The 23,894-nt window shown below is 37.4% G+C and overlaps 3 protein-coding genes across 4 annotated transcripts; 2 read left to right on the top strand and 1 right to left on the bottom strand.

The window, feature by feature from the left end:
• Positions 1-252: 252 nt before the first annotated feature.
• On the top strand, positions 253-7,424 carry LOC113119159 (keratinocyte differentiation factor 1-like). 2 transcript variants are annotated; one of them, XM_026288405.1, is made up of 4 exons: positions 253-353; positions 1,914-2,849; positions 4,257-4,325; positions 6,549-7,424. In XM_026288405.1, the coding sequence occupies exons 2-4, from the start codon at positions 1,991-1,993 to the stop codon at positions 6,626-6,628; spliced, it is 1,008 nt and encodes a 335-aa protein (XP_026144190.1). In that variant the 5' UTR covers positions 253-353; positions 1,914-1,990; the 3' UTR covers positions 6,629-7,424. The 2 variants fall into 2 exon arrangements, with proteins under 2 accessions (XP_026144190.1, XP_026144189.1); XM_026288404.1 differs by lacking the exon at positions 253-353 and adding an exon at positions 361-565.
• A 2,496-nt stretch (positions 7,425-9,920) lies between these two features.
• On the bottom strand, positions 9,921-12,233 carry nr0b2b (nuclear receptor subfamily 0, group B, member 2b). Its single transcript, XM_026290168.1, has 2 exons — positions 11,771-12,233; positions 9,921-10,232 (listed from the first exon to the last, which is right to left on the bottom strand). Exons 1-2 carry the CDS (start codon positions 12,231-12,233, stop codon positions 10,027-10,029), a joined length of 669 nt encoding a protein of 222 aa, XP_026145953.1. The 3' UTR covers positions 9,921-10,026.
• A 2,036-nt stretch (positions 12,234-14,269) lies between these two features.
• LOC113119158 (nuclear migration protein nudC-like) lies at positions 14,270-20,144 on the top strand. Its single transcript, XM_026288403.1, has 9 exons — positions 14,270-14,465; positions 14,872-14,949; positions 15,681-15,893; positions 16,194-16,268; positions 16,407-16,520; positions 17,232-17,426; positions 18,231-18,314; positions 18,450-18,568; positions 19,923-20,144. The coding sequence occupies exons 1-9, from the start codon at positions 14,391-14,393 to the stop codon at positions 19,972-19,974; spliced, it is 1,005 nt and encodes a 334-aa protein (XP_026144188.1). The 5' UTR covers positions 14,270-14,390; the 3' UTR covers positions 19,975-20,144.
• The last annotated feature ends 3,750 nt before the right edge of the window (positions 20,145-23,894 follow it).

The raw sequence follows: 23,894 nt of genomic DNA, 5'->3' as shown, positions 1-23,894 counted from the left end.
ACCTAGTTGCATGCGTAACTCAACATGTGTGCCTCTTTTAATCTGCATTGTGTGACACATGGATGAAATGAATTCACTGTTAGAAACCTTCCTGGTATCTGAGGAACAATGACGCCATCTGTTGGATGAACATCTCGCCACTACGTTCACTGTCCATGCATCATATTAAAATGTAGATGAACTAGATTACCCGGGAAAAGTTAATTTTTCATTCATTTATTTTTCATTTACGTATGGCCTCGGCTGCAAACGTCATATGAAGCGACTGACCGTCAGTGAAATGTGGTTGGATCGCTGTCTGCGCGTGACGTCACCAGTGTCCATGCCCTGATCGGATGTACCTGTTGAGTCAGGTAGGTGTACTTACCTGTGTGCGTTCATACGAGCGTGCAGGTCTGATCAATTCCCGTCACTGTTTGCTCTTTGTAGTTCAATTTAAATGTAGTTTATTGAGCACCGGCCGAATATTTGTGGACTAATAGTCAAATCCAGGTCGATCGACCTTTTTGTGCTCTCCGGACTTCCGGCAGAAACTCGTCAGACTGCGACATTTCCCCCATATGGTGTGAGTAAAGTCCAGCAATAACAAACTTCGTTTTTTCTTTATTAACGTTGTTCTTTATCATTGTCTGGCCTATGTAAAATGTTTTCCGCTGTGGTAAACTAGTTCAATAGTTGGTCTGTTTCTAAAAGCCGCATGTCTGTGATTTCCCAGGATTTTTTTATTTATTTATTTTTTTGCGGCAAACTGCTGTATGTTTTCTGTATGTTAACTTTCCCGAGTTTGTAAATAGTCAGAAGCGGGTTTAAAATACATATGTCTAAAATGTTTATTGGACGTCATCAAACCTAGTTTAATCTGCTTTTAAAATGGCTCTAGAAGTGTTGAAAAACATACTCCGTATTTCGAAATGCAAAACTATTTCCTTGACGATGTTTTTTTTTCTCAAATTGCGTAAGTGTAAATAATAATAATAATAATAATAAAAACGTGTCTCTGATATACAATCTATTAATGCAAGCTGTTATTTACATATAGTTAGATTATGAAAATATTAATATAAATGTTTTTGTGACATATTTTTACTGTTCAGAGTGTTGTGTGGAGATTCCCAGAATTATATTGTCCTCTAAAAGTCACCATTAAATTAGAAACAAGTCTCCTTAAAATAGTAAAATGGTACACTTTATATACAAATTATATTTATAGTAAACACCGGCAGCAGTAGTGCCAGGACATACTTTATATGTATATAATGCAGTGATTATGTTAAGTGTAACAGGATGGCATTTTGACTGGACTCACACTCTATTCATTTACTAACTGCGTGTTTTCTTTATTGTATTCTACTCATTTCTTTTTGTATTCTATTTATTATGATTTTTTTAAATTATACAATTAGCCTAAAAAGGCCTAACACCTATCTTGTTCTATTCTTTATCTATTCTATCAGTTTTTTTATTTTTATTATTATTGTACAATTAAACAAAACCTTGGTATGTGTATTGCATTAGGCTAACTGAGTCTTGTCATGACGCTTGTATAGCTCTCTTTTGTTGACTTGATTGCTTCCGTCGTCCTCATTTGTAAGTCACTTTGGATAAAAGGTTAACTAGGCCTAAATGTATTGTATTTTAAAATGTATAGTCCTTTACTGTACATAAGTAATTTAATTTCCATAAGGCTTTAGTCGACACACACTTTTATTGAGGTGAAAGTTTTACTTTCACTATCATATTAACAATGAGGCAAGAAAGCAAACACAAAACAGCTCTTAAACTGGTTGGTTTGCATCTCCTAGGGAAATTTGGGACAACTCGCTGCAGTTTTGTTACGAGGCTGTTTGCAAGTGAAAGGAAAAACCTTCGTCTCCTCCCAGTTTTCTCCTATTATGTCTGTTTCTCTTTAACAGACCCTGAGGCCTGAGTCCAGCGTCAGGGAACAGTAGAAACAGCCACCAGAGGAGGGTCTGGGCCGAGTGTTGTCCCTATGGAGAGCACCCCGTCCTGGACCAGTGGTCCAAATGGGGAAGGGCCATACCGAGAGCGCTCTGTCGACCCCGTCGAGACTGAGATCCAGCACTTCGGAGTGAGACACAAAGTCAACAAGGATGCCAATGGAAATACGACCGGACCAGAGACCGTAAGCTTTCTCCCGGTCAAAGAGGAGCCCGTCTCGGGGACGTGTGTGTGCGGACCGTGTGCTTCTGTGAGGAGCTGCAGGAGGCTCTTCTGCAGTGTTTTGACTTGTGGACTGTACCGCGTGTGCCGGCGCTTGCCTTGTCTCGTTTCGAGCGAAAGCTCCGCTCCCAAAGCGCCGGTGGAGACCCAGTCCAGTCCTCCACAGACGGAGAACGGCTTCTATTCCGACATCCGCATTGGTGGCGTCAAAGTGGACCCGTCCGTCTTTGAAGAAGATGACGATCACGTGTCGTTCTCCACTTCCAAATTCGAGATGGACAGTCCGAGTTACTTCAGTAGCTTACCGGAGGATGAGTTGATCTACGGCAGCGGGATGGAAGACGTGGACAAACTCATCACCCGGAAGCTCATGGAGGTCTTCTCCGAGTTCGAGATCAACGAGCTGGCCAAGTGCACCACGGACTCCATGTTCCTGCGGCGTTCCCGGGAGATCAGTCAGCTGATCTCGGACATCGTGGAGGAGCACAACATGCAGGAGCAGGAGGCCGAGTGCCGGCTGGTGCGAGAGATCATTCGCATCAGCACACGCAAGAGTAAGAAGAAGCCGGCGGTCCGGCCCCAGGAGCTGCAGCGGGACAGCGGCAATGACACCTGGAACAGCAAGAGGAACAGCCAGAAGAGCAGCTTCAACTCCACCGGCGATGGAAGTGAGTGGAAAACACGTTCTGTGTCTATCTACACTAGTAAAAAAAATATAGAGCTGGGAAGATAAATCGATGCATCGCGAATCGAAAAAATGACTGAGATTTGATGAATGCATTGCGATTCTTTCTTGAGTCATTTCTCAGTTTAGTTTTGAACAGCAGATCCTTCAGAAGCAGCCGCCGTACTCCGCTCGTTTCCAAATCCTTACACACACCTCAACCTAAAATAGTCATTTATAGAGTTTGCAAAGGTTGAAGTGAAGGGTGTTCACAGTGGGCTGTGTTTACATGAACCTTGCCTCGTAAAAGCACTCTGAGCTGAGGTGAAATCAGGTCAATGGGATTTGGCCAAGTGAGGATCAACATGTGTCCCTGGATCAACATTATTCTTAAAAATAGAGACCCAACGCTTTCCTTACCCCTAAACCTAACCCTACCCGTAACTTATCCCTGAAATCAGAGGGAAATGACAGTTGAATAACAATGATGTAGAAGCACGTAACTGGTTGTAAGGCTAAAATTGACATTTCCTGTAAAAGTATCCCTCAATTCTGATTGGTTGATTGGAATGTTGATCCAGGAACACGTCGCACTTGGTGAAATCACGCTCACTGGGAAATTACCTGACTCGGACAAACACAGAAGCGCTCTTCAACATCTGTGTGGTTTAGAAACTAGATCAGAGTGACGTCTGATGTTAAAAAATAAGCTCCGAATCGATTCTGTATCGACTTATCATTGCAGCCCTAGTACAAAAAAAGTAATATACATAAAATACATTTCATCTGCTGACATAACGCTTGAGACTTACTGCTATACAAATGATAATTAATTCTTGAGCACAACTTACTGAATGAGTCTAGAATCAGTCGATCAGAAGCACAGACGAGGAAGCCGTAGAAACAAGGGATCTCATTTGTAAGCATATGCATGTAAAAATCATTGATCTTCATGATAAAAATGATCCAGATGAAGTGTTTGATAAATGTTTTGCACGTTTGTTTTATGAAACTTACTGATTCCTTGCTAATTCGTATATATTTGTACAACCTCACTCGTACAAATTCATCCTATCAACATGAGAAAGGCATAAAAGGCCAAAAGAAAACTCGAAGCTAGAGTGAAACAGAAACTTTTGGCCTTTTGCAAATATTAAACTGTCGGCATCATTCAGACACGTTTCTTTCCCAACTTTAGTGGAACACAAAAGGCTTTTTTATATATATCTTTTAAAAGTGAATGGTTTCAGATGCTGTCGTGTTCTTGTTGGCAGATATATTTAGAAAGTAAGATTGAGTCAGTAACTTTGGCTTTATTAGTATCCGGAGTGCCCCTGGAAATCACTGCTTGCCATGTGTTGCATACAGTGACATCTGGATGAGTAAATAAACCGTTTTGTTCTGTCTCTAGAGTTGCAGATTTCAATGGAGAGGTCAGATGACATTGAAGCCAGGAAGTTACGCAACAACAGTAGCCAGTGTAAGTACAGTATTTGCTTTTATGAGATCTTTTCAAACATTGGTTTTACTTAAAACAACAAAACTGTGATTGATTATGGCAATACGAAAACATGCATAGGATGCATTTCACCCAAAAGCTATTTTCATGACTATATTAAAATTCCCATGATGTATGAATGCAGTTTGAATATTTGTTTTTCAATAATACACATCAGTTCATACACAAAGGTTGCACATTTATAATGTCATAAAAGGTCTAGATTTTTTACAATGTTCTGAACTTTCTATTCATCAAATAATCTTGAAATAATCTGAGATTAGAGTGATTTCTGAAGACGAGGAGGAGTGATGCTGAAAATACAGCTGCACATCACAGAAATAAATGACTTTACATTTAAATGTTATGTTATTTTAATATTAAATTTAGCACCGTTACGGTTTACTGTATTCTTGATCGGATAAATGGAAAAGGGTCTTGTTTCAAAAGCATTAATAAATCGTACAGAGCCCCAACTTTAGTGTACATTACAATATAATTTCACATTACAGTAATGGGAATAAGAATTAATGATCCTTATAAAATAAAAGTAATATTGCAGTGCAAAAAAAAAAAGAATCACAATGATTCTAAAACTGTTGCTTTTTTCTTTTCTTTTTTTACCTTCAAAATATCTTTTTATTTTTCTGTTTGTTTGATTTTGGGGTGAAATATGACCGGGACTTTCATGAGATTCCCCCGCGGTCTGTTTTTCCTAAACGAAGCGTAGTCCTCTAGCTAGTGTAGTTAGCGGCTCCCTGCGTGTATTAAAGGCTGTTGAGTGGCTCTGGAAGAATGCGAGGGGTGTGTGGGTTTGCCACAAACAATGCTCCCCTGTCTGGCAGCCATCTGATCGCTTACACTCCTCTGAATTTGAATGTCTCTCTTTTCCTCATCAGCGCTGCTTTACCCCTCCCCTCTGTTTGCTTGATGTTGTTTTCATGCTCTGCAGTGTTGGCAAGCAACCGCTGGATTTTGTGCCATTATAGAAGCATTTGTGGGAACGTGAAGTTAAGAGTATGACAACGTTCAGCACGGCGTTCTGAGAGCACAGATTTGTTACTTGCTTTCTGTAGGTTCATGTACCGTTTTATCATGTTAAAATATTTAAGTGTCTTTCTGTCTCTCTCTCTCTCTCTCTCTCTGTTTTTGGTCAGACACATAATCACACATTCACAGTCTCCTCTAAAAACAAGCTGGCTGTTTTTTCCTGCTGTGTTTCTGAGAATGAGATGTAAATATCCTCTTCACCTGTGAAATGAGATTCAAATGCAGTGAGTTGAGAGCTTATTCGAAGGCTGTGCGTTTTCTGTTCAGCTCAACCCATGTGAAAAACAAATACACTTTAAAAACAGAAATAATGTACTGTACCAGATTAAACTCGAGTGAACCAATATAATATTTTCTGACACTTAACTGTTACTTACAAATAATAAAAAATACTAATGTATATTCAGTGCAATTCAAGGTCAATCATTCGACCTTTGACTTATCTTTATATGTATTTCCATAATTCAGTTGTCTTTGAAACATGGTTAAAATGTACTGTTGAATACACTGACAAGCCTTTATTGTAATGATGCAGTTGCACTTAATAATATTAATATTGTAATATTGAATAACACGATACAGTTAAAATAATCAAGTACTTCTCATGTGCTTTAGTATGTTAGTCAATGCATCAAAATAGAGGTACTTTAAAGCACAATAAAAGTAGAACTTTTGGCGTTTAATTTACAAAGTGCACATTTTAAAAGCATACTTGTGTCAACAAAGTCATGGAAGTGTCTAAGTCCGTTAACTGGGCTTTTATTTCTGTTCAGATTGTGTATTACCTGCAAGTCCAGCGTTTTGAAAATATATTTTTTTATGATTTTACGTGCACTACAGGTGCACATCGAGAACAATTACTTGCACTTCTTGTTTCCGTTCACAAGGGAAGTGTAGTTCAGAACTACCTCTAACAGAACCGCATTACATTGTGAAGGATTTATGATTCATAAATAAACCATACGCAGAGCAGCAGGAACAGGAGCAGTTTTCTCTCTACATTATGTTTCCATAACTGGACTTCAGTTTTGTACAAATGTAATTTGATCTGTGAGCTCAGAAGTCTAGGACTTCAGAATGAGCTCGGTTCGGGTTTCTCACGATTGAACTCCTTCATTAACTCGAGTCTTTCATCTCCGTTTGCTCTCCCTGCAGCGTTCTCTCCGAGCTTCCAGGAGACCGGTGTGCGGATCACATCGGATGCTCCTCTGCTCCCCAGCAGCGTACGAGCGTGAGCGAGTCCCGTCTTCATTTCCACACAGATGAGTGCTCCTGAAGAAGATGTCCCCTGGCTTGGAGTCAGCGGCCGATTTTGAAGTGTACCCCTAAAAATTGTGATTTGATGGGTAGATGTTTTAGCATATCTCAAATGATAGGTGTGTTTATGTATCTATTTCATATTTTCCTGAGAGGGATGTGTGAAGTACCTCAGCGTCGCTGTCCAGAAGACACGAGTGACTCGCAGAGAATGAAGAATGAGAAGCAGTCTGTATGGCCATAATAGGCCTGATGCTTTCATAATGATTTAACTTTTTCATGCATTTCTGCCTTTTCAAGAGATTTTTCATCCAAAAAACGAAACTTCTGTCATTTTATTAAAAACACAGTGGCTTTTGAAGACTTGTAATGTAGCAAATGAGTCATATAGACTACTTTTTAATGATTTTATCCTCAAAGATTGGCAAGAATATTGTTCAGAAAATGGAAGAAAGTTTTTCCTTTGTACATTTTTGACTTTTGAATAGTGAACTGTTCCTTTACTGCTAAGATGAAGAATGTATTGGTCAAATGTTGGCACTCGAGTGAAGTTTGTTGAGCCAGAATGAATGTTAAAGAGTTTTAAATGGGCCTGGATGCTTATTTAAACGTCCATAGAAACAACTCATGCACTTGCCATATGCAAAATCTAGGATAGCATCTAATTAATGCTTTATTTTCATGTATTTTAATGGTGCAAGAGTTAAAAAAAATATCTTATGTAAGACTGCTTTGTTTGCTTAATAATAAAATCTTTGCTGCACGTAGATGTTACACAGTGTGCATGGTTTTTCTCAGAAACCTGATAAAAACTGAAGTTGTGCATGTGCTTTCAGTGAAGACGGCAGCAGAGTAAATGCACAGTGTTCAATCAGTTGCATCTGAAGCATGCACATAAAGACATTTTTCCCATCATGCATCCTGCGGCACAGGTGAGGCAGGACGCGGTGCCAGAACACAACTGTTTAAATGATGATTCATAGCACACAATGTCACACTCAGTGTGTAAATACAGCGGGCTTCGTATATATATCGAAACCATAAAACCTCCAGAGACTACCAGGAAATCGTTGAGCAGAAAGTGATATTTGCTTAAGGAGAAAGGACAGAGGAATATGTGGTTCAGCAAACACTTGAAACTGATCCTTTCTATCGCCTTCGACACTTTAGGATTCATAGACTTTAAGTTTCTGTCTTAAGGTTAAATTCACTGAAAGTGTAATGTTTGGACAACACTTATGAAACACAATGCCTGCGATCAAATGGATTAGTAGTCCTGCAGGGTTTTATGGGAAAAATGGTTTTGGAGGAGTTATTTGCACTAGGTTTAATAATGATTTATTGGTATTTAAACTATCGCTCAGGATGTCAGAAGAGCTGTTTTAACACATCGTCCACCTTTGTGATTTACGAAGTCTTTATCTATGAATTTATAAAGAAATCCACAGACAGCTGGTGCATTATTTGCAAAGGCATTATGATATATGCAGTTATGACTAGTTTCAGACAACACTCTTAAAAATAAAGCTCCTGTATTGGCACTGATGGTTGCTTCCCAAGGAACATGCATCTCCATTGCGTTTAGAGTCGAAAAAAGATATTAGGATTCTTCAAATGTTCTACACAATAAAAGTAATGATTCTTTTTAGAACCAAAAGCTTCTTCTATTGCATCGCTGTGAAAACCCCCTTTGGAGCCTTTATATTTTAAGCGTGTACCTCATGTTTTTGGCATGTATATAGCCACACTGTCTTTTGATATGTGCACTAATCATTAAGTCTATCCTACACAGAGCAGAGCAGTATTTACAGCGCTTTTAACCACAACCCATTCACTTCTTGACTCTTAACCTACATACACCGGCCCATAAACCACAGCAACACGACCTCACACAACCTGTGCAGTCAGTGGCTTACAGATCTGTCTCTGTAGACCACAGTAGACCACGGTTGTGTGTTTGTAATGCAATCGTGTTCTGTGTCAGTCAATCATTTATGAATCAGTCTGATTCCGTCATGTCATTTGTTCAGTATCAAATAAGACTAGATGTGATTAAGCATTGGCTTACTGTCGCTGCTGTATCAGTTTAACAACAATCCACCCTTCTTTATTGAAGCCTCCTCTGGGGGTTTTGCAGGGTAATTTGTGTGTTTGTCAAACCTTTCTACGTCCAGGATGTCTCTATGAATCATCAGGTGTATGATTCATCTACTCCACGTGGTTTAGGTAGCATCGAAACCCAAGCTTGTCGTACCTGAGGGGAGATACTGAGACATATGATGCTTTCTGGGTGTATTTGTAGATGTAGCTGGGGACAGTTGTGTACTATCAATAATATAAGAGGTATAAGGACGTTTTATTAGTTGAATTAAGGTGTGTTTGTGCAGTACTATAAGCCTGGAGTCATGATTTTATGTCTGCTCATATAAAAACAGATCTCTGACAGCAACAGCAAACAAACACAACAGGTTTGACGAGCTCTTGTCACAGAACAGGGAATAACAACACTGCCTTCATATCAGCGCTCAACAGAGAGGAGCTCAGAGGTCTTTTAAAGGAACAGTTCACACAAAAATGGACAGTTTAGCCGAAACTGTCCTCGCCCTAAGGGCATCAAAAATTATTGCTCATCAGATTTGGAGAAAGAAAAGTAGCATTGCATCACTTGTTCACCAGTGGATCCTCTGCAGTGGATGGGTGCCGTCATGATAAGAGTCTAAACAGCTGATAAAAACATCACAATAATCCACACCACTCCAGTACATCAGTTAACATCTAGTGAATTGTTTTAAACATGTTTTAAATATGTAACCGCTTCGATTTTTCCATTGCCTTTCGGACTACTGCAGAAAATAAGCTCTGAGACCAATACAGATTTTGTGATAATATGAGATAATATTCAGAAATGAACACAGAAATCCTGCATACAACTGCATTAAAGGGATAGTTCCGTCATTAATTACTCATCCTCATGTCCTTCCAAACCTGTAAGAACTTCATTTTACCCTCAAAACACAAATTAGGATATTTCTGATGAAATCCGAGAGCTTTGACCCTCCGTAGACTGCAAGGGAACTACCACGATCAAGGTTTAGGAGCGTAGCAAGAGATCATTAAAATAGCTCATGAGACATCAGTGGTTCAACCGTAATTTTATCAAGCTGCGAGAATACTTTTGTGTGCAAAGAAAACAGAAAAAAGTTAAATGTAGGCTACAAAAGGAACTACACCGTGGTCACATGACTTCAACATCACCATCACGGAGTCTTCACAACTTTATTTAAAATCTACAAAAAACAAACAAAAAAACGGCTGGCTTTTAAGAAACATATTGACTCTGAAATGATGGAAACGAAAGTTAAAAAATGCAAACTGTTCACTGTTTGACAATCATCTCATGCAGGAGTTTGTGGAGATCCATCTGGCCAGCGATGGGTCTGAAGAACAGCTCTGTCACCAGGCTTTGGGCCTCCGTCTGTAGAGCGCTGGCCGTGAAGAGCAGGTGGGTGAGTGAGCGCTGATCTGTGGGACACGTCTGTAACAGTCCTGCCATCTCTTCTGAGCTCCTCGGTCCAGCAGCATCTGACACAACACAACAGCCTGTCATCACCATCTCTTCCACATCTCAAACATCACACAACCAGAAGAAAACAGAATACAGGAACCACATGCACGCGACTGGTTTATATAACAGATTATATATATACAGCAGAGTAACCAAAGGTGTAGTTCCTCACATTATGAACATGGGCACTGTAAACTGAGTGTTGGATCTATTGTTGTATCATTTCAAATGTAATTAACTTCTTTTGTGAAACGTTTTGCTTGAAATGTGTGCTATCAACTTAAATTATATGCAAGGGATGAAACTGATATACAGTGAAAATATATAACTAAGTCTCTGAGTATAAATGTATTTACATGACAAAAAAGTAGAAAAATATTTTAATATAACTGTGTTTATATGTTTTATGATATGTGAATACGATCAGGTCAGTGCATATTAAAGCTATACTAACTGTTTTTATATATAAGAGCAAATAGGATATTATTAGTGTGAGGTGCAAAACGGATTGCCATCGTCACTTCATAAACAGAGAAGTAGTTCAAGCTGTGGGCAGCGTTTAAGCTGAAACTGAAAAAAAGGCCATCCATGGATGAAACACAACAGTAAACCTCCAGGGAATCACGGTTGTAGAAACAAACGAAAATCATAAATAATTTGCCCATCCGCTGTGGTAAGATTTATCCGCGTGTTTGTTCATCGGTTCCTCGAACCGTGTTCATCCGCAGCAGACCCGAAGCACGAGTGCACGACCAAAACAGTGTTCTTCCGCGAGATTGATCCAGTGTATTTTTAACCTCTAGAGGGCCACAGTTACACACCAGTGCAGCTAAACGAGAAAGCACAGTATTTATCATCTGAACTTTCACCTGCAAGTTTAAAAATAAACATTATGTCTGCAGACGGGTAGGATTAAAACATGACATTCCCTAAGTGACATGACACGGACTACTATGAATGTGCATTGAACAACTGTATTTTCATTAACTAACATTATAAAAGATGAATAGCTAAATGCTGATGGCTCTCTTTGTTATTATCAGTTATCTATTTGATGAATTATGTTTACAAATGCATGCATGCATATATATATATATATATATATATATATATATATATATATATATATATATATATATATATATATAAAATACAGTATAACATATATAAATATACATTACATAAAATGACACCATATTGAATAACATACCGTTAAAATTATAATGAAGTAACTCCTGTGCTTTTGTATGTTAGTCATAAGTGTACTTATTTAAAATGAATGCAACAAAATTATTATTAATGTGATTTTAAATGTATTTGAAGGTAAAACTTTCCATTCAACATTATTATGAAGTGCACTTTTTTTTAAGTGTATTTAAGTGTATTAGGTACCATTAGCCATGAAAGTGAACTCTCTTTTAGTGCACTTAACTGGACATTTACTTTATTACTTAATTTTTTTTTTTAAGATTTGAAGCACACAACATGTGCACATTCAATACAATTAAGCACACTTTATGCCATGTTCATGCATTCATTTTCTTCTCAAACTCACCTGGACTGAACAGCACTGCACTTTTGAGTCCAGCATACTCTCCGAGACTCAGATCCAGACTCCAGACGGTGTTGAGGAACGTCTTGAGCCTGTGCACTCCTCCCAGGGTGGGCCGGCGCTCGTCTGGTTTCTGCCGGCCGCTCATCAGTATGTTTCTAAGGATGCTGGCCGCAGGGACCACCCTCACCTCGAAAGTGACGTGCTCCTGAGCGAGACCCAGGAGGAAGAGAGCCACCCAGCGCTTCTCAACAAGCACGAGCCGGTCCCTGAGCGCCAGCTTTCGGAAGGAGGGTAAGCTCTTCATGAAGTGAATGGTTCTCATCAGGACCCCGAAGGCCACGCGGCAGGTGGTCTCTGGGTTTCTCAAGCACACCAGACGCTGACAGTGACAGCCGCGTGTGTCTGGGTAACCGTCACATTCACGGTTCAGGATGCTGAAGAGAAGCCCTCGAGGATGTCTCATCTTCCGCTGGTGTGAAGCTGTTGTCATTGGGACAGTCCTCCCAGGCTTAAGTATAGCAGCTCATGTAATATGTGACTAATCTTCAGCCTTGACCTCTCTGAGCCGGACCAGACCGTTACCTTTGAAGGAAAAGGTTTCCTCCACGTGGAGACGGTAAGGTTCACGAGCTGAATCATGGTCAGCATGGGGAAAGCAAGGGTTAATGACATTTATCACGCTCGGCTGTCATTAACTCAGTCTGTACCGAGTCCCCAAGGACTAATAGAGTCGTTTTATCTTGGCTTCGGGCTTGAGTTTGGGCCAAAAGTTAAGTATGATAATATACAGTAATCTAAACAGATAAAAGTGTTCTGTGTGTCTTTTTCTTGGAGGTTTATATCACTGTTTGTTATTCATTAGTAGCGGCTGCAGTGGCTATATTCTACTGTTTGAAGAGTGATGTCGGTATCCTTCATTTGTATTTCAGCGTGTATTATACGAGTCGCTAAAGCCTTCTGAGAGTCTGAGATAACAGACCCAGTGATTTGTTATCTTGCTCACAGGTTGAGCTCTCGGTCATTCACCTCAAATTATTATCATATTAATCAACATTTGTGTTCAGAAGCAGACGAGATGAATAAGGGGACATCAAATCTATATTCAAGCAAATAATGTCAGAATAAACAGAAAAAAAGACACAATATCAATTGGACATGTGTGTGTGTGTGTGTGTGTGTGTGTGGTGTTTTATTGTGTTAGTTAGCTGCATTTTGTTATTTTTTAACCTAATCAAAATAACCCAACTGCAGATTGAATGAGATTAATTCGAACGAACAATGAAAAAAAACATGATTTTTAAAATTTGTTTTTGCAAATTAACTCTTCACACACACACACACACACACAAATTACTATTCTTATCAATATTGTCACATCATTATGCACTTTCGTGACCATGCTGATAATTAAATCTTATATACACTGTTTAATCCATATACAAATTAAATGTAGCTGACAAGCTAATAAGGGAATAATGGGAAGAAAACTGAAATATCATTTGCTCAGGAATTGTAATTCATTTTATTATTTTATTTTTGTGCTGTCAAGTGATTAATCCTGAATAGTCACATCTAAAATAGAACCTTTTGTTGACATAATGTGTGTACTGTGTATATTTGTTATGTATAAATACACACACATTACAGTATATATGTTAATGCATTTATATAGTCATATTCTTATATTTTACATTATATACAAATATATTTAATATGTATAAAAAACATTTTTATTAATGATACATATATGTATTTGTTTATATTTATATATAAATAAATAATATACACAGTACACACACATATTATGTAAACAAAACAAAAATTTTAATTAATTTTTAGATTAATCATTTAACAGCACTAAAAATACACACACATCTTTTTCATATACGTATTAGCATGCATATGTACAGTATACAGTACAGACCAAAAGTATGGACACACCTTCTCATTCAAAGAGTTTTCTTTATTTTCATGACTATGAAAATTGTAGAGTCACACTGAATGAGAAGGTGTGTCCAAACTTTTGGTCTGCACACACAAACACACACAAATATTTATATATAATTAACTTTTTTAACATGCATGCATGTGTATGTATACTGTATATAAAAATTACAGTAAACAGAGTTCGAACATATAGATTATGTAAACAAAAACTATTATTTTGAGATGCCACATCATGCGATTAATCACGATTAATTCTTCGACAGCACTACTTTATTAATTTCGTTTTATTTATTTTTTATTTTTTTTATTGCATGTTATCTTGTTGGCTACTGTTGCCCATGGGATAGGATACTGATGCTGCCCTTTTTGTAGTCTAGTTCTTGAGTTATTGTGAATTTGTTTTTTGACAAGAGCTTTACTTAAACGTAATATAACGATAATATTAATTAAATAAATAAAAAGTATATATATATAAATATATATATATACCCGAAGCTGCCGGCTGATTGGTTTGTGCTTATGTCCTTCAAATGTGTGCGCTCTGATTGGTTGTAAAGAAGCCGTGGGCGGTCTTTGTGTCTAGGAAGTAGTCACACCGGGTGATAACGTGACCGTTAGCCTCACACACCAAATTATAGTTTTTATCGTCTGTTATCTGAAGTAAATAGTGAAAATGGGTGATGAAGAAGAGAAATACGACGGGATGCTGCTGGCCATGGCGCAGCAGCATGAAGGAGGAGTTCAGGAGGTAACATGTCAACACATGCTGCTAGCAGACGAGCTAACTGATGCACGATGACTGGATATAAGAGAAAAACATCATATTATTAATAAAAGAGGACTTGACTGTTTGTTAGGACAGCACATTAACACGCTGTTAACATCTATTGTTTATGTATGCAGGAACTGTATTAGTTAGTGTTATTTTCATAGATATGTATGTAACGTTATATATATATGTGTGTGTGTGTGTGTGTGTGTGTGTGTGTGTGTGTGTGTGTGTGTGTGTGTGTGTGTGTGTGTGTGATGATTAAAAGCCAACCTATGATAATACGCGAGTGAGAAGTTATATGTTTGTTGTGATATATCTTCTATCACTCTTGGCATCTCATTCATTCTTCATTCATTCTCATTCTTATTATTATTATGAACAGCTGGTGAACACATTCTTCAGTTTTCTAAGAAGGAAAACAGATTTCTTCACGGGAGGAGAGTCTGGAGCCCCAGAGAAGGTCTGGAATTTGATGCTAGCTTTCTGTACTTTTCAGAAATATTTGAGAATTATTTATGTATGTGTGTTCATGTATATTTATTTATTTAATCAAAGAATACCGGAAAAAAGTAATCGCATAAAAATGTAAAGTTGCAGAACTTTTTGACCAAATTGATGATAATCAGAAATGTTTCTCGAGCAGAAATCATTATATTATGCTGATTTCTCAAGGATCATGTGACACTGGAGACTAGAGTAATGATGTTGAAAATTCAACTGCGCATCACAGGAATAAATTACATTTTAAAATATATTGTAGATATAAACGAACTCCTCCAGAAAGTTCGCTTTGGTCGGTTGATTCGAACCGCCGAAACAAACTCAAAACGACCTGCGTTTTGGCCTGATTTTGTTCGAAATTACGTCATATCAGTTCATTCTTCGATTTCGTTTGAAGGATATCAGGGCCTTATGTGACTCCTTAATTTATTTTTTTGCCAACCATACACTGTTTGACTCCTAGTGTATATAAATCAATCAGTCAATCATTCAATTGCAAAAAAGGCTATTTTCCATAAAATTACAATTGATTTAGGCTATAAAGGTCCATAAAAGTCAAAGATGCTGCATAACGCTAGTCCATACAACTCAGATTTTTCTGCATTCGATTTATTTTTTTCTTAATTTAAATTCAGCACATATTGAGCACCAATCAATGATTGATCTGCCTTCCCTTTCTATGTCCTGTAGCTGGTTAAAGAGGTGTTTGCTCATCACAATCAACTCGCCCTCAAAGTCAGGAAAGAGAAAGAGTCCAGACAAGAGAAGGAGAAGAAGGAGAAGAGTGACAGAGCTGCAAAACTGAAGGAGGAGGAGAAGAAGAGGAAGCAGGACACCGAGGAGCCCAGAATCAAAGAGATCACAGACGAGGAGGCCGACAGACTCCAGGCACAACTAAATCAAGTGAGAGACACTTAAACCATTAACATTCATCAAACTGATTTCTTCCCTGTTGATGTATTAGCCTGTGAAACCAAATCTGCACAAACCAAATGCTATTACACCTCAAAAGCGTAGTTCACCCAAAAATTAAACATTAACTCAAACCCAAAGGGCTTCGAAACACAAATTAAGATATTTTTAAGGGAACCTGAGTCTAATTGGTTTGAACGATACTAGCTTTAGTCAACGGTGACACAATTTTCAGTTCTTTGTATACTGTCCCTTTAAAATCACGTAAGCACGTCTTTTACTATTTCTCAGACAAAACAAGAAAAGAAAACTGTAGAAGTACCTGAGAAAACAGACGGCGATACATCCGAAAAAGACAGAAAAGGGGTACGTGAGGTTTATTTCATTATTGTCAAATATACGAGTGTAAAGTGAGCTGAGGATGTGTTTTTGAGCGGCTCTAGATGAGTGTCTGTTCTCTGATGTGTGTGTGTGTGTGTGTGTGTGTGTGTGTGTGTGTCTCAGACGGACTCCGAAGGAGAGGAAGATGAAAAGGACAAAGACAAGATAAAGCCCAATTCTGGGAACGGAGCGGACCTTTCCAACTACCGCTGGACGCAGACCCTGTCTGAAGTGGACGTGAGTCTTATTCCTTTATTTTATTTTAAAGTGTGAGCGTTTCATTCAAATTTGTTACTTAAAATAGAAGTGTGCGAACTAGTGGTCAACCGATATATCGACAAAACCGATATATCGGACGATATTTGACATTTTTCAAATATTGGCATCGGCAATAAGTTTTTCTGCTTGGGCGATGTGTTCGAAGCAGGACACTGCTCTCACTCTCTCTCTTGGTCATCGTTAACTGTTTTGTCTAATAGAAAGTATTATAACGATTTCTTTTATATCAGGCCTATTAGTTAAAGAAAGGCAAACATGAAAATACTTTCTCCCTTTCAAAGATTTGTTTAAATTATGACCGAATGTCTAATGAACATTTAATTTCACAGACCTTGCAAACTTAGTCGAATTTTGCTGTGAGATCTTGTGAAGTGTGTAAATTTCTTAAATATTAATAGTAATTATTATTTAAAACATTATGTCGTCTGTCGGCCTCAGATATCGGCATCAGCTGTCAAAAAACACATATCGGTCGACTACTAGTGCAAACTGTGGAAATGTATTTAGGAGCACGAGTGTGAATACAATTTCCTAAACATCATAAATAAATAGCAATGGTAATACTTTACCCACAATCAAGTTTTTTGCATAAAGACATGAAGGAAAGCTTGTCATGAAGTCCGTGTCCCAGTATCAAACCAGGAGTGTGCGATGTGTCTCCTCTCGCAGCTGGTCGTGCCGTTCGACGTGAGTTTCCGTCTGAAGGGGAAGGACGTGGTGGTGGACATCCAGCGGCGTTCGCTGAAGGTGGGACTGAAGGGTTATCCGCCTGTGATCGACGGACAGCTGAGCCACGAGGTGAAGGTGGACGAGAGCTCCTGGCTCATAGAGGACGGCAAAGTGCTCACCATTCATTTTGAGAAGGTATGAAGGAGAAACAACATCAGGGCTGTCAAAATGACAGAAAAACTCAATTCTAAATTCAAATTTTGTAATTTTAATAATATACATTTTCAGATTTAAAAGGCATAATTTCATTATAAGGGAAAAAAGCTTTTAGCTTCTGCCCTTTAGGCCACCAGAGGGCGCATTGAGCAAAATTTTAATAATGCACAACTATCTTAAAAAAAAAAAAAAAAAAAAACTTAAATAATTAAGTTGGTTAAACAATAAAAAAAACCAAAGCAGCATCATGTATGTATAGTTTAATTCAAAGGACCGAAAACCAATCACAAAGAGTAATTTTTCTTTGGAATGCGGGAAGAACACCATAAAGTCTTGAGACATGATTTTAAAAGTCATAATGTCCCTCTAGAAAATGTGATTAATGTGTGTTCTGCGTGAGCGGCTTGCCTTCAGTTTAGACGTAAACAAGATTTTCTCCACATTTAATGTTCTCTTTTTACCTCAGTCTGTCGAATGAACAGCACCGCAGCGCTGCATCTAGTGGCTTCAACGCGATAGACTAAGAAAAACATTCAGATTCAACGACACATCGTCACATCTCGTGCGACCACTGATGAAGAAGCATGATGCATATAAAATTTGAATGCAATGTTTTTGCATTTGAATGTGGATTTTATTTTAAATTCCAACGAATATTCAAAATTATATATATATATATAATTTTTTTTTTTTTTTTTGATAGCCTTAGAGAACATGCATAGATGGAGTTCATTGGAGTCTGTGATTTGCCCGACAGACTTATGATGCACATGTTTATTCCAGATAAACAAGATGGAGTGGTGGAGCAGGTTAGTGACCACAGACCCCGAACTCAACACCAAGAAGATCTGCCCGGAGAACTCCAAGGTAAGAGCAAACTCCAAACAGCTTGATGAAACTTCAGGAGTTTAGTGCAGACTGATTCATACTTGATTATTATAAGACGAGGTGATTAATCGCACTCTTGCATCTGGGGGCGTGTTTTAAACTGACCGCGCTCAGCTGTCGGATCTGGACGGGGAGACACGCAGCATGGTGGAGAAGATGATGTACGATCAGAGGCAGAAGTCCATGGGGCTGCCCACCTCCGAAGAGCAGAAGAAACAGGACATCATGAAGAAGTAAGAACACACAGACCAAAACAGGAAGTGATGTCATAGAGAGAACCCCAGCAGACCCTCATCACTGTCTCTTCAGTACTAGATAGCGTTTATTCAGTGAGCAAACATTAAACTAATAAAACATTCATAATGCTGCAAAAGATTTATATAGCAAATGAATTAATTTTTTAATAAAAATAAAAAAGTATAATTGTTTCCAGAAAAATATTAATCAGCACAACTGATCTCAACATTAATGATAATCAGAAGTGTTTTTTGAGCAGCAAATCAGCTTATTAGGATGATTTCTGAAGGATCATGTGACTAATTTACATTTTACTGTATATTCACATAGAAAAGTTATTTTAAATTGTAATATTATTTCACAATATGACTGATATTCACATAAATCAGTAAGTGCAGCAGTATGGTGACCAGGAAGAGACGTGTTCATATGTCGTGGCCACCAGATCACATCAGTTTCTCAAGGTCTTTCTTATCAGAGACTGATTTAATAATTTATTCTGAATAAAGAAATTATAAAAATAATTTCATTATTAAGTTATTATATTAACCATAGGCCTAGGCTACCAGACTGTATTGCATGTGATTTAAGTTTATCACGAATAAATGTTACATAAAGTGCAAAAAATAAAATATTCCTACAAGAAAACTTTTTTTTTTATCCATCCCACAGTCTTGCAAGTTCATCGTCCTTTTCTTTATTTATTTTATAATATTTGTATTTTATTATTATTGGTTATTTTTATATCCATAATGTATTTGATTTTTTTTATCTCTTTACTTAACGTTCTGAATGCTTCTGTAATAAATATCTTACTGTAAATGCTCAACATGCCAATAAAGCTTAATAATAATAATAGTGTAATTATACAGAACCTTAATGAGGTATCGCGATACACGAAAGAGAAAATAAGCAACTATAACAACAAATACAAAAATATAGCCCTAGCCAGTTCATATATTATTATTATTACGTTACAGTTATATAATAATAATATACAAATATTGAATAAAAAGAGGATTAAAAAATTGTGGCATGGATAAAAATGTTCTCTGATAATGCCATGTTTTGGTCACACATGTGTGTTTACGCTTTAGACTCCTGCCTACGTGAAAAAAAATATGTAATTCTCTCAACATAAGATCTTGAGACGTCGCGACAAAACTAAGTGAACCGAGCATGTCCCCTCCTGGGCACCGTACAGCAGACGTCTTTCACAAACATCAAACAATCATAATGACCACTAACTTTCCAGTGGTATTGTGTAGAAATGCCCTGGGTCTGTGCAGACCTGTGTGTTTTAGTTCGAGGTCTGCTCTGATGTTGTTCTTGTGTTTGCTGTGTCTGCAGGTTCATGGCTCAGCATCCAGAGATGGACTTCTCCAAAGCCAAGTTCAGCTGAGAGCCGCGTCACGTGACATGTGACCCGAGTCTCGTCTTACCTCACTTACAGGAGTTTGTTTTCGGTTCTACGACTGTTTGTCTAACAGTTTCACCATTGTTGTGATGGAAGTGTTATAATACAGCATGTCTTGGTGTTGATTTTTTTAAAATAAATCATTTCAAACCCTCCCTGTTTGTGTCAGTGGTGTGTTGGCAGTCGCTGGCTAGAGTGACACACTTTGGGGTAAGACTGTGTAATTACTTACTCTGGTAGGTGTATTATAGATTTGACTGAACACTACTCAAAGCTTGATGGCATTATTATGATGAAAGCTCTTATTGCTTTAACATTTATGTATTTAGCAGGTGCTTTAATACTAGTTGAACTTGACCAGTTTAAATCTATATAATGTCAACAGTATGTCAAATGGCTGTCTCAAGCACCCCAAGAGGGCAGTGTTGGCAAATGATTATTGAGACAGTGCTTTTAAATGCTGTTTCTGTGAAAACCGGAAACTGTTGTTCCTCTCCCAGCCATCAGGTGGCGCCCTTGAACACCTTACACAATGATTTGACAAAATAGTATGCTCGCTACGGTTGTTACTTACAATAGTTACTACAGTAAAATAAACGAGATGTTGTCTCTGTTATCAAATAAAGCAAATGAATAATTACATTTAAAATACACAGTTTGAGATTGGCGACTAACACTAAATTAGCACAGTTTTACTGTAGTGATGATAGAATTACACAGGAGAAAAACAGCCTACATGAAACCTTTTTTAAGACCTAAGAGACTCTTTTGGACTTTATGGATTCAAACCCAGTCAGATATTAATGCTTTATTTGACATGAAAAATTAAATTTTTCACCAATTCACTCACATTTGTGACCTTGTACAGAAGTTTTCATAAGATTTTTCTAACGTTATTCATAGAATAATTAGGATATTCATATTAATTGTTCTTTAGAAAAGCCTGATTAATTAAGTGTGTTGAATTGAAGTGAGCTGTTATTAATGTTTTCATCGAAAGGACCGTTCATAAAATATCTTCACTAACGCTGACATGAGCAACATTTGTAAAGAATTAAATAAGTTAAAATTATAAATTGCATTGTTAAATTGTGTTTGTTGTTAATACATTAACTTATGTTAATACAACTTGGCTATTAATATTATGTTATTGTGTTTAAGGAAGTGTGTTTATTTTAATGTGTTGACTAACATACTAAAGTATAAAGTACTTCATTATAATTTTAACTAGTGTGTTATTAATGACACATTTAAAGTCAATATATTTTATATGCACTAAATTGTAACTTCATCAAAACAAATTTGTAATTACATATGAAGAGTTCAGATGCAGAAGCCTCCAAGTGTCCTTTGAAATGTTCTTTTAAAATTAGCATTTTTATTAGAGTCAGATGTTTCGGTTTGGTCTTTTCACTTTACTGTTAATATTTAAATGTATAAATAATTTCCATTAAAGTAAAATAGCTGAACATGAACTTAAGAGCCTGCATGGAACATTTTTTTTCAATTTAGAAGAAAATTTCAGATGTAATTTAAAGGCTTTTGCATCTGAACTCTTCAGATATATTAAAATGTGACCCCGGAGCAGAAAAGCAGATGTCAGTAGCTCAGGTATATTTGTAGCAATAGCCAACAATACATTGTATGGGTTGGGTCAAAATGATCCATTTTACTTTTATGCTAAGAACTCCATTTAAACAACTTTAAAGGCAATTTTCTTTTTGCACTCTTAGGTTCCAGATTTTCAAATAGTTGTATCTCTCACCAAATATTGTCTGATCCTTATAAACCATACATCTATCAACGAGAAGCTTATTTATGCAGTATACCCTTTTTATGGTCCAGGTTCACAAATACTTGACATTCAAGTTTCAATAGAAATTACATTAACGTATATTTTAGATACCCATAAATGCTAATCAGTACATTCAGCAGTACAAAAGTAATAAATAAATAAATATATGAAATTTTAAGTTGGTCGAAAAAGCATTGCAATGTTGAGATAATGTATTTAATATACATTTAATACCTAAAATATTATCATGCATTTAAGTGTCTGAAAGCAATACTTTCAGATTGTATGTATTTTAAAGTATATTATTTCATTAATAAATACTCTTTTTAAAAGTGTGCTTATTGATAACAATGTCTATTTGTATAATTTGGCAAGAAGTGTTTGAGTTTCGGTTGAGATCTTTTTATTGCAGACATTGGCAAATCTGTCTCTATATGAATTTGTTGTATCACTTTAGTTTAGAGACCAGTTCTCACTATTAAGTTGCTTACAGCATTTTATAGCATATTGTCTGTTTATTAGTATTTATAAAGTCACATATTAATGCCTTGTTCTGTGTGACCATATTTTAGATCCCTTAATCCTACAACACATCTAAACTTAACATCTACCTTAACAACTATTAATAAGCAGCAAATTATGATTTTACTGAGGCAAGAGTCATAGTTAATAGTGAGAACTGGTCCTCAAACGAAAGTGTGATGGAAGTTTCTCAAGTAAGTAAATAAGTTACATGTATTTATACAGCACCATTCATAGAAAAGAGTCACAAAGTGCTTTACAGTGATATCAGTAAAACAAGTCAAACACACATGCAGTCAAATATATAATAAAACATAAAATCAAAACAAAGTAGATAACAAATATCCCAGATATTTAATAGCAACCTAACTGTTAATTAAAAGCTTGTCCAAAGAGTTGTATCTTTAAGACCCCCAAAGTGGTCAGTGTTAGAGTAGAGAGTCCCAGAGCCTCGGAGCCACAGCACAGAAAGCATGTGTTCTAGGAATAGTTAAAGGACCAGGTCAGAAGAGCTTGAGGACTGACCGGGAGAGTGTGCAAGTAATAAATCCTGAATATAGGAGGGTGCCTGACCATGCAAGGCTCTATAATTAATAACTACAATTTAAACTGCACTCTAAAAGCATAAGGAAGCCAATGAAGGTATTTAGATACAGGAGTAATGTGGGACCTTGTCTTGTAGCTGCATTCTGTCTAACTTGTAGCCGCTCCATAGAAGATTTGTTCAAACATGTATACAGAACATTGCCTTAATCCAATCGTGATGAGATAAAGGCATGAACAAGCATTTCCATCTCTTTTTTTGAGACCAGGGATCTACTCTGAGCAATGTTCCTGAGATGGGAAAAAAACATGAACGAACTACAGACTTCAGACATGACTGTTAAAACATGTAGCTCAGACAGTTTATCCAGACTATCAGGACTACTCAAAATATATATGAATAAAATATATATATGAACTGAATGTCATCGGCATAGCAATGATAAGATATTATATTAAAACCGTTAATAATCTTGCCAAGATAAAGCATATACAGACTAAAGAACAGAGGGCGTAGAACAGAGCCTTGTGGCACACCACAGGACATAGCATCAAGCAAAAAGAGTTAGAGACTTTCAGAGGTCTCCATTTGCTCTCGATTTAATCTCAATGCTGTCTAGAAGCTATAGAGATATTAAAGAGATCTGCTTTGTGATGTTTCATCAGTTATTCTGAGAGACGTGGTAAAGCTGGTCATCTGTAATGTGTTTTTTTCGAGACTGCTGTGGGTGGGTGTATGTTGCTCAGCCAGGGATAGAGAGCTGGAGTAGCTCAGCTGACAGCTATGTCTCACCCAGGTACGAGAATTTCTTCATTAACGAAGGCACACAGACATCAGAGGGTGAGGTGGGTTTGTGTGGGGGTGAAAGGCAAGAGAGATGATGGGCAAACACAGCTCCAGGACGGGCCGCTCCAGACTTGACGACTTGTTTTTGGCAGCAGGGACCCATAACTCATCCACAGGCCCTCGCATTCAGACTTGCCATTATAACCCAAGTGTTTACCCAGTCATGCACTCATCTGCACTGACTGCACCGATACCGGG

Source organism: Carassius auratus, chromosome 19 (assembly GCF_003368295.1).
Source record: "Carassius auratus strain Wakin chromosome 19, ASM336829v1, whole genome shotgun sequence".
Classification (NCBI taxonomy): Eukaryota; Metazoa; Chordata; class Actinopteri; order Cypriniformes; family Cyprinidae; genus Carassius; species Carassius auratus.
This window is presented reverse-complemented; position numbering and strand designations above follow the sequence as displayed.

What these genes read in the sequence shown, in the direction of transcription:
- nr0b2b (XM_026290168.1), bottom strand. Translation starts at nt 12,233, where the DNA reads ATGAGACATCCTCGAGGGCTTCTCTTCAGCATCCTGAACCGTGAATGT. An exon ending in TGCAGTGCTGTTCAGTCCAG is followed by an intron (nt 10,233 to 11,770) that starts GTGAGTTTGAGA and finishes GTGTTGTGTCAG; the next exon opens with ATGCTGCTGGACCGAGGAGC.
- LOC113119159 (XM_026288405.1), top strand. Translation starts at nt 1,991, where the DNA reads ATGGAGAGCACCCCGTCCTGGACCAGTGGTCCAAATGGGGAAGGGCCA. An exon ending in CAACTCCACCGGCGATGGAA is followed by an intron (nt 2,850 to 4,256) that starts GTGAGTGGAAAA and finishes TTCTGTCTCTAG; the next exon opens with AGTTGCAGATTTCAATGGAG. An exon ending in ACGCAACAACAGTAGCCAGT is followed by an intron (nt 4,326 to 6,548) that starts GTAAGTACAGTA and finishes CTCTCCCTGCAG; the next exon opens with CGTTCTCTCCGAGCTTCCAG.
- LOC113119158 (XM_026288403.1), top strand. Translation starts at nt 14,391, where the DNA reads ATGGGTGATGAAGAAGAGAAATACGACGGGATGCTGCTGGCCATGGCG. An exon ending in ATGAAGGAGGAGTTCAGGAG is followed by an intron (nt 14,466 to 14,871) that starts GTAACATGTCAA and finishes TATTATGAACAG; the next exon opens with CTGGTGAACACATTCTTCAG. An exon ending in AGTCTGGAGCCCCAGAGAAG is followed by an intron (nt 14,950 to 15,680) that starts GTCTGGAATTTG and finishes TATGTCCTGTAG; the next exon opens with CTGGTTAAAGAGGTGTTTGC.